This window comes from Natrix helvetica (genome assembly GCF_964273705.1).
Source record: "Natrix helvetica genome assembly, chromosome: 1".
NCBI lineage: Eukaryota > Metazoa > Chordata > Lepidosauria > Squamata > Natricidae > Natrix > Natrix helvetica.
Window position 1 is genome coordinate 132873781 of NC_138548.1, and position 19308 is coordinate 132893088.

The 19308-nt window shown below is 37.7% G+C and overlaps 1 protein-coding gene across 3 annotated transcripts in view; it reads left to right on the forward strand.

Annotated features, from left to right (window-relative positions):
- The window catches only part of EPB41L5 (erythrocyte membrane protein band 4.1 like 5), a 66183-nt gene that overhangs the window by 25911 nt on the left and 20964 nt on the right, over nt 1–19308 (forward strand). For all 3 annotated transcript variants that reach the window (XR_014176773.1, XM_081970486.1, XM_081970487.1), the window contains exons 8-16: nt 374–494; nt 1244–1331; nt 2246–2334; nt 3659–3728; nt 6235–6404; nt 7364–7470; nt 8524–8551; nt 9110–9152; nt 10866–10972. Coding sequence is in view for 2 of the 3 variants with exons in the window: in XM_081970486.1 (XP_081826612.1) it covers nt 374–494; nt 1244–1331; nt 2246–2334; nt 3659–3728; nt 6235–6404; nt 7364–7470; nt 8524–8551; nt 9110–9152; nt 10866–10972 (823 nt within the window). In the remaining variant the exon portion in view is untranslated. The remainder of the gene's footprint in view (nt 1–373; nt 495–1243; nt 1332–2245; nt 2335–3658; nt 3729–6234; nt 6405–7363; nt 7471–8523; nt 8552–9109; nt 9153–10865; nt 10973–19308) is intronic.

The following is a 19308-nucleotide window of genomic DNA, read 5'->3' on the forward strand; positions in this document are numbered from 1 at the left end:
TGCACTGTCCTTAGGAGAAAGAGACATGTCTAATTAAACAGATTTTCTTCTCTTTTCAGCAGATTTAGAGCATGTGTGTGGGAGAGTACAGGAGAAATAAAAATATGGAGCATCCCCATTGGGCAAGCTAAATTCCATTTGCATGACATTGGAAGAGACCAGTGTAGGAGATAAATGTGTTAATCAACACTATAACATTATGTTCTCTCATTTCATGATAGCCAAAACACAGCACTTTAACAGTTGTAAGCCTCTATAGAGTGAAAGATCCCACTAACTGAGCATTTTGGATATTAACTTCCAACCAATCTAACTGAGAGAGGGGGACTATTTTTTATTGAGTGAATGACTGAGATACCCTGCTTTTTTGCAGCTGAACTTGGGGATTATGATCCTATTGAGCACATCCCGGACATAGTGTCAGAATTCAGATTTGTGCCAAGCCAGACTGAGGAGATGGAACTGGCCATTTTTGAGAAGTGGAAAGAATACAGGTAACTAAGTCCTGAACTGGAAATATCCACAAATTGCCCTTTCTGTATAATCTTTGTATTTGTATATATTATTTTCTATCCATGTTTGGTGGCGTTCTATTGAGTTTTCTTTTAGTATTTAGGTTAAACTGGGATTACATCAAAATTTGTAGAACTGTAATTGATCCCTACAAGAAATACCAAAATGAGTTAACTATTATTTCAACTACCATTTTAGACAATTGGACAAGATATAATGTCTTTTTAATAACATTTATTTCACAATAGTATGTATACTAGCTTTATCTTTAATTTCTTTTCAGTTTTAACCAGAGTTTCCCCAGGATGGGGATCAAGAATCTGAATACTCTCAAAATACAGAGTAGTTAGGAGTTTTGCTCGGTACTTGAAAGTTGGATAACGAAGAAGCTGTCTTTCAGTATTTTGCCATTTACATTTATCTATGGATAAATACCAACTGATCTTAAAACCATCTGGTATCTTTTAAATACCAGTCCACAAATTTAACATCTCCGAAGTTATCAGAACAATTGGACAGGTTTCCACAACTTAATTGTGCATTGCAATACTTTCACCGTCCTTACATTTCTAAACAAAATAAGTGTCTACGGCCCTGGAACATTATTAACATTTGAATTAGAACTTAGCTTGTACTTGAACTAGTACTTAGTTTGTCTTCCTAGGCACTTTTGAAGTTATGTGTGGTCAGTTTTCTCTGTAAGGATTTTATAGTTTTGCTGTAATTTCAGGGGTCAGTCACCAGCTCAGGCAGAAACTAACTATTTGAACAAAGCAAAGTGGCTCGAAATGTATGGAGTAGACATGCATATAGTAAAGGTAAGATTATGGTAACAATCATTTGAGAAATTGTTATATTGTTAATATTGAAATATTAATATTGAAAAAACACAATTCATGTCTAAGAAAATGGGGTTTTTTTGTTCCGTCTGTTTGCTATATCAGATTATCTGTCTCACAAGCCATCACAAATCTCTGAATCTTGGGAGACTCTCCAGAAAGCACATATAATGTATGCATTGGTATAAACCAGCACTTGTAAGGTATTCATGGAAAATATGTTGGGATACATAAGGGTATTCTTTTAAGAAATAATATCTAACTGGTAACTTTAAAGGACAAATCACAAAGCTAGCTAGAATCTCTCCACGTAAGTAACATGGCGCCATGGTGGTTAGAATGTAGTATTTCAGGCTAATTCTGCCGATTGCCACGAATTTGATTCTGACTGGCTCAAGCTTTACTCAGCCCTCCATTCTTCCAAGGTCAGTAAAATTAGGACCCAGATTGTTGGGGACAATATGCTACTCTGTAAAGTGCTTAGAAAGGGCTGTAAAGGACTGTGAAGCGGTATATAAGTAAGTGCTTTTGCTATTTATATTATTTTCTGCCCCGCCCCATGTTTTTAAAAAATCCATTCTTTCCAGCATAGTTATGGAATGTTTTCAGTGATAATGCTATTATAATAAATAACCGTGAGGCAATTTAAAATACGAAGATAAAATTTTATGAAAAGTACAGATCATCCCTAAATGTTCTGTTGGAAAGCAGGGAATTTAGTGGAAAGAGATTGTTCACTCACTAGGTCATGTGTTAATTTAGACACAGTATATGTGACTCATTTTGCTGCAAAATCATAACAGTGAATAAAAGAATAATTATATTAAGATAATCTGTTAAAAATCATACATGAAGGAATATTTTAACCTAATTTTAATTATTATTATTATTAGGCAAGAGATGGCAATGATTATAGCCTTGGATTAACACCAACAGGCGTCCTTGTATTTGAAGGAGATACCAAGATTGGATTGTTCTTTTGGTAAGCTGGATAACCTATATATCTATGGCAGGACTGTCAAGGAAAACTTGAGCAGTCCTAACGTCACAGTGCCAGGATCACGAAACCTTTGGGGAAATCTTGAAAAGTGACTTCAAAATAAGCCTGTCATGGGGGACAGTCAATCGGAGACGACACAGTCCTTCCTAAAAAACTACACATGGCCATATGAACAGTAAATAGGCCTATCAACCACAGAATGCTCTGGTCTGTCAATCAACAGAAATAAGAGTTAATAACAATAGAGGGGAGGAGGTTATGAGAGACAGTAGTAGAAACTACAGGAGAACAGGGGCGTTCCTTCACCCTTGAAGTTCATAATATCCATATCTAAGGTGAAATTGTTTTGATGGAATCCACTTACATACATTATTTTAGAGTTTATATAGTGTAACTCTGAGTAAGGCTTTTGGTAAAGTTTATAACAACTAAAACACTTAAATTGGCATCCTGTATGACATAGTCAGGGTGACTCTTACAAAGGAATATATCATATAGCATATTTGAGTTTTTGAGAAATAAATATTGACGTATGTGTTTAAAGAAAGTTAATTCATTTGACATTAGCTGCGTCTCATTTGGATTGTGCAGAACTGATGTACCATATTTTTTGGAGTATAAGACACACTCCCCCCCCCCCAAAAGAGGGTGAAAATTTGGGTGCATCTTATAACATAAGTCCCGCTCACCCGCCGGCCCCCACCCTTTGGCTTCTGCTTCAGCAGAGCTTGATTAGTACAAGCAGCTGATTGTCTGTTGGATTGGCCTCCCAGCTATCAGCTTTTTCAGGCTGCAGTGATTGCCACCTCCACGCATCCCATTTTTGGCCCCTATTTTCCATCCATTCTGATCCCCGCCGCCCACAACGGGTGGAAAATGGGGCGCTTGGAGGCCGAAAACAGGGTGTGTGGAGGCTGAAAACGGGATGCAGAGGCCGAAAATGGGGCACATGGACAGGGCACTAGGCTATGGCAATCCCTGCAGCTTGAAACAGCTGATTGTTGGGAACCACTTTATTATCATTTATTATCAGGGAAAACTGGAATATATTGGGTAATTGCAGCATTATTTGCATAAATCGGTTGAAAACTGTTCAATGAATAAAATGAATAAATACATCTAATAGTTAACTTTTAATCAAAGTTAACATTGATATTTAGATTTAAAGCATCTTTTAATTGTAATTGTAAGATTTTTTTAAACTCGCTATGAAAGATAATGTTCTTTCTAAATACTTCTCCCAACTTATTTTTTTTACTCTGAATAAATTGTAGTATACATACATACACTATTTTTCCTTTTGCAGGCCAAAAATTACTAGATTGGACTTCAAAAAGAATAAATTAACACTAGTGGTGGTTGAAGATGATGAACAGGTAAAAAAAAACCCTTTCCTTCATACTTCTATGGAAAGTAATGTCTCAGAAATTAAACTTATTTTTATTGTATCTCATTAAGGTTATGCCAGACATATGTACCTTATGGTCACTAAATCAATGGAGTCAGCACTATAGATTATCTCTCTCTTCTGAATGGAGAGTCGAAAGTTCTTTTGTTTTTCTATATCTAAGGCTGATCTATAGGAACCTTTTTAAAATATTGCCTCATTCTGAGAATTTGGAGATTTATTTAAGAAAGATATTTTTGGTGTTGTCCCCTTGTTCTTGGATATTTTCCAAAGGAAGCACGTGTGTCATTCACACATCTCTATTTATTTTAAACCTTTCTGATTTTAAAAGTAATTTATGATTTATTTTGTTTCCTCTAGCACGGTATTTAATTGTTATGCCTGTTGATGTTTTAATTTCATGTTTGCTTTATTTTGTTTTATATTAGGTCAGCATGTTAATCTGTTTCTAATGTGCAAGTCTATTGTATTTTATTGTTTAAGTGATCCTGCACAGTGCTTAGAAAGCTTATTTCATCAAGGACTTAATAATGTGTCTGTATTGATACATTACATTAAGCCATAAGCATTGGCAAAAAGCCTTTATAGTGTAGTGGTTAAACTGTTGGATCTGGATTGGGGATATGCAGAAAAGAGTCCTCACTCAAGTAGTGTTTGCTGTATTAAATTTGACCAGTCAGTCGGTCTCAACCCAGCCCATCTCATAGAATTAGAAATAGTCTTAATACCACTTTATAATGCCTTGGTGAGGCCACACTTGGAATACTGCATTCAGTTTTGGTTGCCACGATGTAGAAAAGATGTGGAGACTCTAGAAAGAGTGCAGAGAAGAGCAACAAAGATGATTAGGGGACTGGAGACTAAAACATATGAAGAACGGTTGCAGGAACTGGGTATGTCTAGTTTAATAGAAAGAAGGACTAGGGGAGACATGATAGCAGTGTTCCAATATGTCAGGGGTTGCCACAAAGAAGAGGGAATCAAACTATTCTCCAAGGCACCTGAGGGTAGAACAAGAAGCAATGGGTGGAAACTAATGAAGGAGAGAAGCAACTTAGAACTGAGGAGAAATTTCCTGACAGTTAGAACAATTAATCAGTGGAACAGCTTGCCTCCAGAAGTTGTGAATGCCCCAACACTGGAAGTCTTTAAGAAGAGATTGAATAACCATTTGTCTGAAATGGTATAGGTTGTGATGACGAACCAATGGCACACATACCAGAGGTGACATGCAGAGCTCTGTCGGGGCATGTGTGCCATCGCCAGCTGCTCTTCTGGTTTCCAGGACATGCATGCATGCAGACCAGCTGGTCTTAACACACGTGGGAGCGCCAGAAACCCAAAAGACCAGCTGGCCAGCGCGCGCATGCACTCTGGCCAGCTGGTCTTTTGGTTTCCAGCACTTTGGTGCGTGTTCCAGTTTGGGCACTCAGTGCCAAAAAGTTTGCCATCATTGGTATAGAGTTTCCTGCCTATACCAGGGGGTTGGACTAGAAGACCTTCAAAATCCCTTCCAACTCTGTTATTCTATTCTAATTGTTAGTGGAATCCTATGGATGCTACTATGAGCTCTCAAGAGCAGCATTTTAAAAACAAACATACTGATGGAGGCATACTCTGATTTTATTTCAGAAGAGCCCAGAAATGAGTCTTTTTCCTTTTTCTTATCTTATTAAAATTGCTTCCTGCATCATGGGCAGAACTAGAATCCTATTGCTAAGCTTAACTAGGGACATCTCATAAACAGGTGATGATGATAGATTTGGAAGTATTTAAAATTGCTTTTGCATTATTCCTTTATAAAATATTTATAACTGCATGTACACCACTCTCCCTAAGCTCTCTATAATAAAAGTGTATGGTGGATCACTATATTTCAACTGTATAATATATACCTACCTATCATATCTATATATTATATTGTTATCTATATTATAACATGCAAACACCGGTTGTTGCAGATGTGTACAAAACAATGTTCTGATATAGTGATGAAAGTCAATAATTGCTCATGGGTAACAAAGCTATTAAACACTGATACTCCAGTGTTTAAATCATGTTTTAATCAGGTTGTTTAAACCTCTCAGTAAAATACAAAAGCACTATTAGATTCTGTGGTAGCATGGCATTTTTAAAATGATACTGGTGGTTATTCATTTTAAGCAAAGCTGTAACAGTTGCAATTAGTTTTGGATCTTGCTGCACAACAAAAAGGGAATCCATTATCTTGTCAGTTTATTTGTGTCAAAACAGCAAAATGAAACCCTTACACTGTCAGTCTTATAAAATATCAAAGGCAATGTTGTTCCTAAATCAGCAAATATTCACTTCAATCTTTTGTAACGTTGGTAAACATCGTGTTTAATTGCTCTGGATATGTGTTTGGAACAAACCGTCTTTTATTTCAGCGGTGAAGCCAATGTTTATGTGCCTTCTGTTCCACAACATTTCTCTGGTGTTTATCTTTCTTTAAGGGTAAAGAGCAGGAACATACTTTTGTCTTTAGGCTGGACCATCCAAAGGCCTGCAAACATTTGTGGAAGTGTGCTGTTGAGCATCATGCTTTCTTCCGCCTCCGTGGACCTGTTCAAAAAGGCTCCAGTCGATCCAGCTTCATTCGGCTGGGCTCCCGATTCAGATACAGGTTAACCATCTCTCCCTTTTGCTCCGTTTCTCAAATAATAGAAAGCAAATAAGTGTGCTTAGTTGCCTTTCTGGAATTGAACCCTGAACCTGGGAGGCCCAACCAATTTCAACTTCTTTAAATGAACGTATCACTTAAAAATGTGGACTACAGAAATGGATTAACAGCAAAAGCAATGAACTTGGGAGGCAGTGGTTTTGCTTTGTCTATATGTTTTCACGCAAAACCTATATAAACATTTCCAAGGGATTACGTATAGCCTTTATTGTCATTGTACATGATGTATACAATGAAATTGGTTGTTTTTTGTCAGGGCTACCCAATTATGGGATGGAGCATACTGCTTCTGCAAAACAAAAATTTAACATTTCCAAGGGATACTAAGGTGTTTTCCTCTCTTTACTGGGATTTAACTTGTTAAATTATGTTTAAATTTAAATAATCTAGTTAGGATTATTTAATCAATCCCTTGAAACTCTGTGATTCAGAGGTGGGTTGCTCCCGGATCGGGTGAACCGGTAGTAGCAGCGGCAGGAGGCTCTGCCCATGTGCAGAAGCATCGCGTGAGCGGGCGAGCAAACCGGTAGTAAAAAATTTAGAAACCCACCACTACTGTGATTCTATGCAAGCCAAGCATATGCAATTGTTTTTAATTTTGCTACAAAACTTACATTGTTTTTGACTTCACTGGCATGGTGGCAACTTTTTTTCAAGCTGGCATATAGACTTGAAAAAAAATTGCTTCTACTTTAATGAATAGGATGGGGTTTGTATGCTTGGTGCGAAGTCCAAAATACTTCTAGATAATTTTTAAAGCCATACTATTTAATATACTTATGGAACCTTGTAACTATTCATGGCTGGCTTAAATATACATGTAAAATAATTATGTATTGTCTGTTGGAGCAACTTAGCTATATAAATCTTTTATCTTCTTGTTCCTTGTATCCTTCATGTAGTGGGAAAACAGAATACCAGACTACAAAGACTAATAAAGCCAGAAGATCAGCATCTTTTGAGAGAAGACCTAGTAAACGATACTCAAGGAGGACACTACAAATGAGAGGTAACCAGACTTATATTTTTAAGCCACATCTTTTTTTGTTCATGTTATCTCAGTAGAAATTATTACATTTTCATTCAACTTCTGATCTCTATGCCAGTTTTGAAACAATTTGCTGGTTCGTTTACATGGAAGAAGCAAGACATATCCTTCTTTGGATCACTGAACTGCTATCATAATTTTTGGATCATATTGGTGACAATACTGTTAACAGATATGTTTTCATCAGCATTTATTTCAAATGGTATCTCCTTAGTTATTGGTAATATCTGGGTAAAATAATAGATTACAAATAGGTTGTCATCCACGTATGACCAAAATTGGGCCCAGAATCTTAGTTGTTGAGTGACGTGATCATTAAACAAGACGCCATGTGACTTCTTCACTCAACAATTGCAATCCTGTTTCTCCCAATTATGGTTGTTAGTGACTATGTAGGTTACAAGCAGATGAAATGCTGGACTTGAGAAGTCCTGTGCAGCAAAGGATTTCATCTTATGTCCGTGCAGGGAGGGGAAATCCTTGTACTCCTTCCATGCCTTGGAGGAACAGGCCTCAAATCTGGCTAAAATGTTAGTGAATAGCAACATTTTGAGCTAAGAGTATTGCGTTTTTGTAGTATCTTATTGATATAGTTTTAACTTGATAATATTATAAGCCATCTAGGGTTACCTTATGATAAGATGGATGGAAAGAAACAAAGACACCGAGAGGAAGGGAAGGAGGGAATTTGGGCCTCCCAAGGCATGGTGGGGTAGGGAGAGGGCCATCTGAGCCACCAACCATACCAGTTTTACAATGATCAAAAAATCTTTAGAACCGTAAAGCACTTGTTCCAAGGCCATTGTGACAGCGAAACAGTTGTTAAGTGACCAATCATAAATTGACAACTACCTGTAGCAAACTATATATTGTCAGTTTTCTCCAGCATTCACTTTTTTAATATATTTGAAGTATCACTCATAATATTTTGCAAGAGTTTAATCCTTTTGTTTAAAAATGTTCTATTTGATAAATTGTACAAACTCAACATTTTTGTTTTGTATTTTATTATAGGTAATCCTCATGCATCTGAAAGAATTAGGTAAAATATTCAATTATGCATGTTAGGCTTCTTCTATAGTTAACCTTACCCCATGAATTTATCTGTTTGGAATTCTTCGTATGTAATTATGAGTGGAAAATTGTTTTTTCTTCTTAACCTCTGGTTTTTTTTTAATATTCCTAATGCTGATGGACTTTTTGAAATCTGCCATCTCAAAAAGTCTTAGAAAACTTTGTAAGAATTTTAATGGAAAAAGCAAACTAAGCATTTTAAATTCATGGGATTTTGAATGTTCATGTATTAAAAATGAACATGTTGGGATTTACAGAGGGAAAAAATTGGAAGTAGAACTGCCTGTATTATGTCCTGCATTTTGTTTTCTCACAAAATGCTCCTTAAATTGCCTTGGAATCATAAGGTTGAAAGAAGCCATTCAATCATTTACTCAGTGCAGAAATCCAATTGAAGTATTTGCACCATCTCCTTAAAAACTTCTAAATTTAACCCCCATCTTCTTGAATATGAGAACAGATAAGTCTTAAGACAACAGTTCAGTCTTTGGGAAATTAAACTGTTGGGTTTTTTTCTTTCTTTCAGCCATTCAGGCAATGTTTTCACTCAAAACAATGGACCACAGCAAGTAAGTTTGTCTGAGAATTTAACTTAACTTATAAGGCCCCAAAATTAAGCAATACCATGTTTCCCCAAAAATAAGACAGGGTCATATTTTCTTTTGACCCACAAAATATGGCTTGGGCCTTATTATCGGGGAAGGGATTATTGCTTTGGGGTTGCTGGGCAGCTGCTCTCTTGCGAGCGGGCTCCCGAAGAGTCTGGCACAGCCTCAGGGGCAAACGGCTGTGTTGCGCTGTTGCAGCAGCGCAGCATAGCAGCCATGAGGTGACCATGCTCATGAACCCCACCCCGGCAAACCTCTTTCCAGCTGGGCACAGCACCATTCACTGACCTAGAGGTATTCCGAAGATGCTAAGCCACGTGAGTGCCTGTTCCCCACCCTCTGGCTCCCGTGGCTTGGCACCTTCAGAATACCTCTAGGTCAGTGAATGGCGCTGTGCCCAGCTGGAAAGGGGGTTTGCCGGGCGGCTGCTTATGAGCATAGTCACCACATGGCTGTTGTGTTGCGCTGCTGCGACAGCGCAACACAGCCGTTTGCCCCTGAGGCTGTGCCAGGCTCTTCGGGAGCCCACTCCCAAGAGAGCAGCCGTCCAGCAGCCCCCCCTCTCCAGCTGGGCACAGCACCTTCCACCAACCTAGCGATATCCTGAAGGTGTCAAGCAATGCGAGCACCTTCCCCTCCCCCCGGTTCCCGCAGTTTGGCGCCTTCGGGATACTGCTAGGTCGGTGACTGGTGCTCTGCCTGGCTGGAAGGGGGGGATTGTCCAAGGGGCTTATTTTGGGGGGAGGGCCTATATTTTTGCCCACCTGAAAAATATGGCATGGTCTTATTTTCAGAACCTGTCATATTTTTGGGGACACACGGTAGTTTTTGAATGCTATAGCTACTAGGTGTGGACATATTTGGTAACATGCCATTAGAAGTTTAATTTAAAACAAACATTTGTAGACTGAAATAGTATCCCTCCCCGCATTTTCTTGGACCAGAAAGAGAGCTTTTTCTCTAAATAATAAAGGGGAAACTACTGCTAAGAGTCATGGTGGCATAGTTGTTAGAATGCAGTATTGCAGACTAACTGCATTCTACTGCCAGGAATTCAATTCTGACTGGCTCAAGATTGACTCAGCCTTCCATCCTTCTGAGGTTGGTAAAATGAGGACCCAGATTGTTGGGGGCAGTATGCTGACTCTGTAAACTGCTTAGAGAGGACTTTAAAGCGATATATAAGTCTAAAGTGCTATTGCTACTATCTTTAAATGCTACTAAAGTATGGCAAATGTTCTGTCCCTCGAGTATTGAACTATCTGAGATAGAATATTCATTCTTGGAAATTTAACTTCAACCCTTTATCTGTTATAAAGAGTGTATTTTTTACAGCAGGGTGAAACTTCAGTTTAATAAAGCCCTTTTACTGGATTGTGTAGCCATACGGAGATCACACTCCCAAATTAAGACACACATCTATGGCATTAAAAAATAAAACAACACTGTAGCAGAAGGTTTTAACAGGAAAACCCCTGTTAAATTTTATTCACAGAGAATGTTCTTTTTGCTATTATTATGCAAGTGATGCACATTATACTCTTTGCAACAATGTGTGCATTTGCAGAATTTCAGAAAGGATGGACATCTCCCTCACACTGAATGGTCCATTAAATCAAGGTTTTTTTTTGTAAAGTCTGCTAACTAAAACATTTTTATCTTTTGTTTTTCCAGAACCGGAGTGCATTGCCCTCTGCAGCAGCAGTTCCTTCTGGTCCAGTTTTAGTTGAAATAGAAAATCTTCCCCGGAATACTGGAACAAGCCAACAGGATAAGAAATGGTATGTTACTCTGATCTCACATCTTGTTCTATATTGGGAAAGAACGGTTATTGCTGGTCACTTCAGATATCTTTTGCATGATTGATTTTAGACACTGCTTATACTGTGTCATCAAAAAATAAAAATTGAGATTTGAGTTTGGCAGCAGACCAGCACTCCTCACAAATGTTCTTGCTGCAGAGAAGATTGAAAAAAATAAAGCATTTGCAAAGTATCATCCGGGGAATATTCGCAGCAGTGAGTGATCAAGTAATATTTGTAGAAAATCACATTTTTCATCCTCTCTTGTTTTCATTGTAAAATACTATGCTAGCTAACTGATTAGTAGCATAGTTTCTTCAGTGATGAAGAAGAATTTGCATAAAGTAACAACTTCAAATAAGAGCCTGAGTTGGGCTTAAATTACTATTTCTTGGTGGTTCAATCCTTAGCTATCCTTTCTGTTCAAGAAAACGAACTTCCTTTTGACTTCAAAAGCATATTAGATCATTGCAGATACCTTGACTTAAAGTTATCTTAAGAGGTTCCATTTTATTTATGATTACAACTTGACTTAGTCTTGTTTTAAACCACTTGCAGGTATATTGAAAATACAAATTTAAATAACGTGTGATACCAAATACTAATTCATAGAAAATTGTCAAATGCAAATCCAGCAATTCTAATCTGTTGAATTCAACATGGTCAGGATCTTAATTTTATATCTGAAGCTGTTTTTTTTGCAGCTGCAATCCAAAGCTTAATCAATAAGATGCTTTCTCTTCTCTTTTTGCCCTTGATTTATCCAGTGTCTGAAATTGGAGGTTTTTCTCTAAGATCTTGATCAATCAGTTTCTTCCTTCCCATGGTGGTGGTGTAAGGTGGTGGTATTTATTTATTTTTATTCTCATTTGTCACACTGGTATGATGGCCTGGCTTGTATAAGCTCAATATAATTGCTGTGCTCATGGTTATTGATCCTTGCCTGTCTTTTTAAGACTACAGCTCCAAACAGTTCTAGCCGTGCTTTTACAATTTTGTGCAGTCTCAGGCTCATATCATTTCTGAGAAAAGTAAGAAGTGTGGTTTAAAAACCTGGATACTTGGATTTGTGTTACAAATTGGGACTTTCAGTAAAGTTTCTTTTGCTTCCGTCTCTCTTTCTCTTGCCCACATGCATGTATTTGTGTGTGTATATATGCACATCTGCACACACAGAAACACATGCATGTACATATGTGCATCCCCTATACATTCTCTATGTGTCTACAATATGAATATACTTTCACTTATTAAATGTTTTTTACTTAAATGTCTCCACAAGTCAAGGTCAGGTGTGACTTCCCACTCTGAACAGCTGGAAAAGGATATACAGGTAGTCCTCGAGTTACAACCACAATTGAGCCCAAAATTTATGTTTGCTAAGTGAAATATTTGTTAACTGAGTTTACCCCATTTTACAACTTTTCTTGCCGCAGTTGTTAAGTGAATCATTGCATTTGTTAAGTTAGTAATGTAGTTAAGTGAATATGGCTTTCCCATTGGCTTTGTTTGTCAGAAGTTTGCAAAAGCTGACCACATGACCCCAGGACATAAATATGAACCACTTGTCAAGTATCTCAATTGTGATCATGTGACCATGGGGTGATGCAAAGATCATGAGTCACTTTTTTCAGTGTCATCGTCACTAATTGAACTGTTGTAAGTCGAGACTACCTCTATGTAGCATGCATATTGCTTGCTCATTATTACTTGCCTCCCCGTAAAAAACCTAGGTTTTGAAAATGAGCTTTGCAAGTTGCAATGGGAGTCTCAGAACAGTGCTCGTTTTCTGGCATGCCCTGTTTATGCTATCCATTTGCAATAGTCTCTTTTAGGCTTTATGATTAGAATAACAACCTAAGGTATAACAGGTCTATACACAGCACATAACGCATTGCCTGTGTTTTCCCAACCCTGTTGAGCCTGGGCACTTGAGTTTTCTTCTAAAGCAGGGGTGTCAAACTCAAGGACTGATGGCCAGATCTAGCCAGTGGGGTGCTTAGATCTGGCCTGCAAGGCCACCCTGGAAACAGTGAAGGACTGGCCTGCAAGTGAAAACGGAGCTTGGGAGGGTGGCATGTGGCCCTCCATTTTCACTGGCAGATGGTTGCAGACGGCCATCGCAGCTGAAAACGGAGCTCGTGAGGGCTGCAGGCGGCACTCCCGAGCTTCATTTTCGCTGGCAGGGGGTTGCAGGAGGCCGTTGTAGCCGAAAATGGAGCTTGGGAGTGCCACCTGCGGCCCACGACACAAGTGACGTTGAGCTAGCCCCGCCTACCCTGGCCACGCCCATCCCGGCCCCCCAAGGTCCAACATATCCCTGATACGGCCCTCAATGAAATTAAGTTTTGACACCCCTGTTCTAAAGTATAGATGGGTTCTATGTTCAAAAGATATTGCTGCTGTAGGAGGCCAGTGTATAAAATACAAAGCAATCCTTCATTACCTTGATAGAACTGCGCCTCTTCCCTCCCCGCTGCCGAAAATGGCGTGCTGAATGGACTGGTGTTTTTATTTCTCCAGACAAATGAATAGCTGATTTTGCCACCAAAGCCATTCTTTTTATTAACAGAGGGAACGGGTTAACTCAATTGTAGGCCTACATTTTAATAAATCTGTATGGTAGATGTGATCCTTCTAACAGTCTGGGTTGTTGTGTTCGGGGGAGGAAGGGAAAGCAGTAAAGATAATGTTTGGAGCTGTACAGTCTGTCGGGCGTGTTGAGTTGCAAAGTTTGGAATGAGGTTAAGCAGAATGTGTTGATGGAATGGATGCCTGCTTGGTGGAGAATGACCTGAATGTCTTGGTGCCTGTTTACAAGGGCTTTCTTACATCAGCCTCTTTCCTGCCTCTTTTAATTGGGCCGTTACCATGATTTGGCTTTGGGTTTCCTCCTTTAGAATCAGTCTTTTTTAGAGAACATTTTCCAAACACAGTGCTACGAAGACTATAATACTTTAAACCGTTTTAATTGGATAAATATCAATTTATTAAAGGAATGGTTCTTTGTATTGCTAGAATCTTGAAATTATGCTCCATACCTCCAGCATTTGGAGTAAAATGCTGCAGACCTATTAAAAATATGTATTACATTACCAATTCAGATAGTTCCCATGAAAAGTTTTCCTGTTCTTAGCAAAGTACCTAAGCTATAACATTGACTTACATTTCATGCTACCAACTTTTTGAGGTTAGTTTGCTTTCCCAAGAAACAGCTGAAACCTATCCAAGTCTTTGTCTTTCAGATTCCACACTTAAATGTGGTATATTGTGCTGTTTTGATGATAAAAGAAACCATTGGAGCTATATAGGACCAGACAAGATAGATTAGCAAAAGAGTTATCTGTAATTCTGCCCATGCCATTTATTCTGAAAGAGATCCAGAATGATATTTATCTGGAGTCTAAGGAAAATTGATATATAGACTGTTTTGAACATCTCTCAACTGTTTTTATTTACCTTTAAGAAAACATTTAATAGGTATCAGCAATTGTATCATTTCAAAACACACTTGATGTTTTATTAACAACCTTGATCATCAACTTCTCATAAAATAAATGTTCACTTGGTGACATATGAATTAATACTATAAAGAACCAGATCCTTAACATAAATAAAGCAGGAGTGAAATTGAATAAAATTGTTTCTAAAGAAGACTATTTCTAGATGCCTGTGCATTTGCCTTAACATTCTGCATGCTTTTTAATCTACATTATTTGTATGGGCGTATTCTAGTTTTGCACACTGTGGTATAATTTAAGATTTTCTGAATTTAATCTTACTGATACTTGGCTTTAATTAAATCCTTCATTTTTATGAAAAGCAGCATCAGTAGCATGCCAGCATATTTAGCATACTTACATTTGAACCTCTTCCTTCCACCATAGAAAAATTATTTGAAATATTTCCCCAATCCATAACAGACCTAAGATTGTAGGTACAATATAATTATGACTAAATCTAATACAAACCCAAATTGAGGAATTACAAATATTGTCTGATTTACCCAAAATAATTAGCCATAAACTTAGTCTACAAATCTTTTTTATAAAAGACTAACCATTCATGGCTTAGCAGACTGTATGAGGCTTACATATTTTTTAAAAATGTAATAATCATTTCTTTGCAACCCTAATTATTGAATACTTTTAACCAGTGGTCAAAATTTGTGAATAGTTGAGAAGATTGGGATTTTGAGAGTAACATGTACCTTTCCCAATATTACTAGAGTAGTGTCCTTTCCATGAAGAGTTATCATATTTTGTATTTTTAGTGTAAAAACATCCAAGACTAAATAAATGAAAATAAAAATAATTTATCCAAGAACATAATTTTCTCAAAACAAATGTAGGGATTAAACATCAAAATTTACAGTTAGTCCTTGTTTAGCAACCACTGTTAGACCAGCAACTAGGTGGTTATGCAAAGGAAACACTAAATGAAATCACAACAATGTTGTGATCTTACTTCAGCTTCCCTGTGTTTTGCAGTCTTGGTAATAACTCCAAGGAACTCACACTAAACACACCCAAAGCAAATCAGATGGCTAAACCCCCACATTTCAACTGGATCATACATTCTACAGCAATGGCCCCCAATCTCGGGCACCAGGGACTTGTTCCATGGAGGAAGGTTCTTCCACAGACCGGTGGAGGGAGGGGGTGGTTTTGCACACTGCCTGGTTCCTGCACTTGTGCAGATGGGGCTTTGCTCACTTGCTCACCTGGTTCCTGGTGGACTGTGGCCCGGTGCCAGTCGATGGCCTGGGGGTTGGAGACCCTGTTCCACAGGATGCACAACCATTTATTTTGAAGAGCACATGTGAAGTTTCAACTTAATTTTTGAATTAAAAATTTATATCCTCATTTGCTAATTAAATTATAATTGAAAAATCAGGAATTTCAAAGAGTCTGGTGGATGATAAGATCTCTCTTAATTACCATAACAGACACCTCAGATCTAAGCATTCATTCAGTTCATTTTATAAAATGTTACTGGTTAGGACTCATAAAACCTCAGATCAATACATGTGTTAATATGCTTAGCTTTAAAATATGATTTTCTAATTTAGAAAATTATATGACTTGAAATTGAAAACAAAAACGTAAATATTATATATATAAAACTTAAAAGTCCATTTGATCATGTGATAATACTAAAGGTCCCTTAAGGACCCAAGCACTGGATAATCGCCTTGTTTCTAGAGAAGTCCTCATTCTAAACATACAGACTGCTTAATATAGCTTGGCAGAGTTACTCCAATTAAGTTTCTCATGCAAATATCAGGTTACAAAAGAGCAGAGTAAATTGGAAGCTGAAGAAAAGCTCCCAGCCCTGCTTCTTTTTGTTCTGAATGTCATTAGTGTAGCTAATCATACCCTCCAAGTCTATTAATCAGTAAAAACTGGCACATCTTCAATATCTTTGTGCTTTAAAGTACATTAAAGTTACTTCTACCAGGCAACAAGGCTGATTTTATTACATTGGAGCGAGAAATTCCATAGGTAAAGTATACGTACCATCTTGTCTGTCCGGTTGACCCAGTTCTGGAAATTTAATTTTGCATGTTCCTGAAATGGACTTTAGCTACAGTAAAAGAAGTCATGTTTGACAAGCAAAATCTATACTGGTGCATTCTAAATAGCATGTTGTGCATGAAATACTTTCTTCTTATCCTTCACCAAATATAACCATAGTCTTTATGTTGAACTGCTTTATTTTGTGTCCTTGCTTTATTTTTAAAAAATGATTTTTTTAATAGTTCATAGTTATTGTGTTAATATTAGTCTGTAAATCCTGTACATTTTATCATATGATTTAAATGCTTCATTGTTGCTATATGTATAAGGCACTCGCTTTTGTTCATGAGCATTGAAGCTGAAGGTTAACTTCTGGAAGCTCGAACCTGCTTGTTCGATGCTGAGAGTATAGTTTATTGGCAGTTGGGGGAGTACTTTCTGCCTACCCTGATTTAATTCACAGATATATTGATGTGTTTATACATAAGGGAAATACTGTAAACACTAACTTTAGAGGTTTTAAGGGTCGAATGTGATAATCCATGGGAGAAGTTATATATTAATTTATTACTTTATTTGTTGGTCAGAGAAAGTGCTAGATGAAAATAGAGAAGCATTCCAAGTTAATTCTTGCATAGATTACTTTAAAGCCAGTGCATTCTGATAGCAGCATGAAGGGTTTAAATTGTAAGTCCGTTTCCTAAATCTGTGCTTGCTCTTCAAGAAGTTTGCTCTTGCTAGCCTGATACTTCCTCAACTGCATCTTCCACCTTCCATACTCTCCCTTTATTTATACCTAGATACTAACTGTACCCCATCCCATTCCCAAACCAATCTAGGCCCCATGATGCTCGCGACTGCTGTCAACGTGGTGGAAATGCATGGAACATGTGGTCCGCGCCCTCGGCCCATACAGTGGATAGACACTGCAATGACTTTGTCCGTGAACGCAATGTGAAGAATGCAGGAATGTACAGACAGGCTTATGGTTCTGGTTTCCAGACTACTGTGACTGACCTGTAGGACTTTTGATCTTAAGGAAATCTTTACGGTCCTCTGGAATCATGAATGCTTTGAAGGGCTTGATCTTTAAGGGATAATCCCATATGCCAATATATCTGAACATGGATGACCAGCATATATGTTTCTTTTAAAACATAGATGTGGTTTTACATTGGGGGGGGGGGAGAGGATCTGTGCGTGCTTTTCTTCATGGGAAGGAGGTGGGTAAAGATGAAATGGATTCCTTGTTTATGACAAAGCTGCTTATTCAATCTATAGAAACCAATATTTTGCTCGCCAGGTGGAAAGATACCAACGATGATTTAATGATTCTTATCATATAATTATTTTCTGAGTTTTAGGAGAGCAAAGAGGTCTCTACTGCAGATATAATAGAGCAAGTTTTTTAAAAAATGTTCTGTTTGGTTCTCCTGCACTTTTGATAATGTGCCTATTAATAATGTTATAAAATTATACTTTTTATATTAAAGTACTTTCAAAGAAATGTGAAGGAATGCAAAATAAGGTGTTTGAAGGTTGCTTTCTGTTCTGAGATTCTTTGTTTTAATGCAAAAATCTATTAAACGGCAAAAGGTTTATTCAAATAAACTACAAAGTTGCCTCTACTATATTCCGATTGGTGTAATGCTGTTATGCTATCCCTGTGGGATCGATTCTTTTATGCTCAAACATAAACCCGGTAAGACAATATCAACTACAAAACCAATGCTTGCTTATACTTAGGCAACGCTCATCTTTTCATTGTTTTGGGAAGTAAAATGGTGTCATTAAAGAAAAAGGTGCTTCCATCCTGGCCAGAGGGAGACGTTCACTTCTGATCAGAATGAGATATATTGTTTTCTTTTTATATTCACCCCCAACTTGTTTAACTATAGTTCCCTTGATAGTTGGAAATTTGAAGGCCTGTGTCCAATATACTTTATATGTGGGGTACTCCACACTGTTTTGCAGAAGTCGTCTCATTTTACTGTATTAAAGTGCTTTCGTTGCAATCTTGTGGTGGTGTAAGATTATCTCACGTACACTGGAGATGTTCCAAAGACCTAGAAGATGTCTGCCTGTTGCCTGGGGAGATTTGATTTCACTATCTTGTCACTGAAGCTGAGAAAGGTGCTTCATTAAGGGATCTCAGACCCCCCAAAAATGGAGATTTTCTAGAAGTATTTCGGGTTCCCAGAGAAATGTCACATGATCAAAGGCCTTGCCTAGTCATATCCTTGAATGGGGGAGCATTGATATTAGTAGGATGGAAGCCTCAACAACAAACTTCACTTTGAATGGGGATGGAGGAAGCAGAATGACATGTCTCTTGCTTTGCTGGGGCTAATTGTAAAGGAACTGGCCTTGAGAAAGTTATAATAGATCCATTAAAGGGGCAGGGGGGGCTTAGGCAAAAAAAATTACACAGAGGGAAATGTGAGAAGTAACTCAAAATAACCGCAACTTGATTTTGTAAAACAGAGAAAATAACCCCTCCCATCCTTGCTTCTTAAAAGGGTCTTCTTTGAGGAGCTGACATCAATCTAGAAAGCTTATCCAAGGTAAAACAGAGAAACTTGGATAAGCCTTCTAGATTGATGTCAGCTACTCAAAGAAGATCCTTTTAAGATTCCAGGAAATACATATTATGTACTAAAATTAACAAAAGGGGTGGGGTTCACGTTTCTCTCAGCCCACCTTAAACAAAATCAAGGTGGAATTATTTTGAGTTTTTTTTCCCCTGCTTCTCTCTAATTCAAAACTCTGTGATATTTTCTGCAAGTCCTCTTTAGC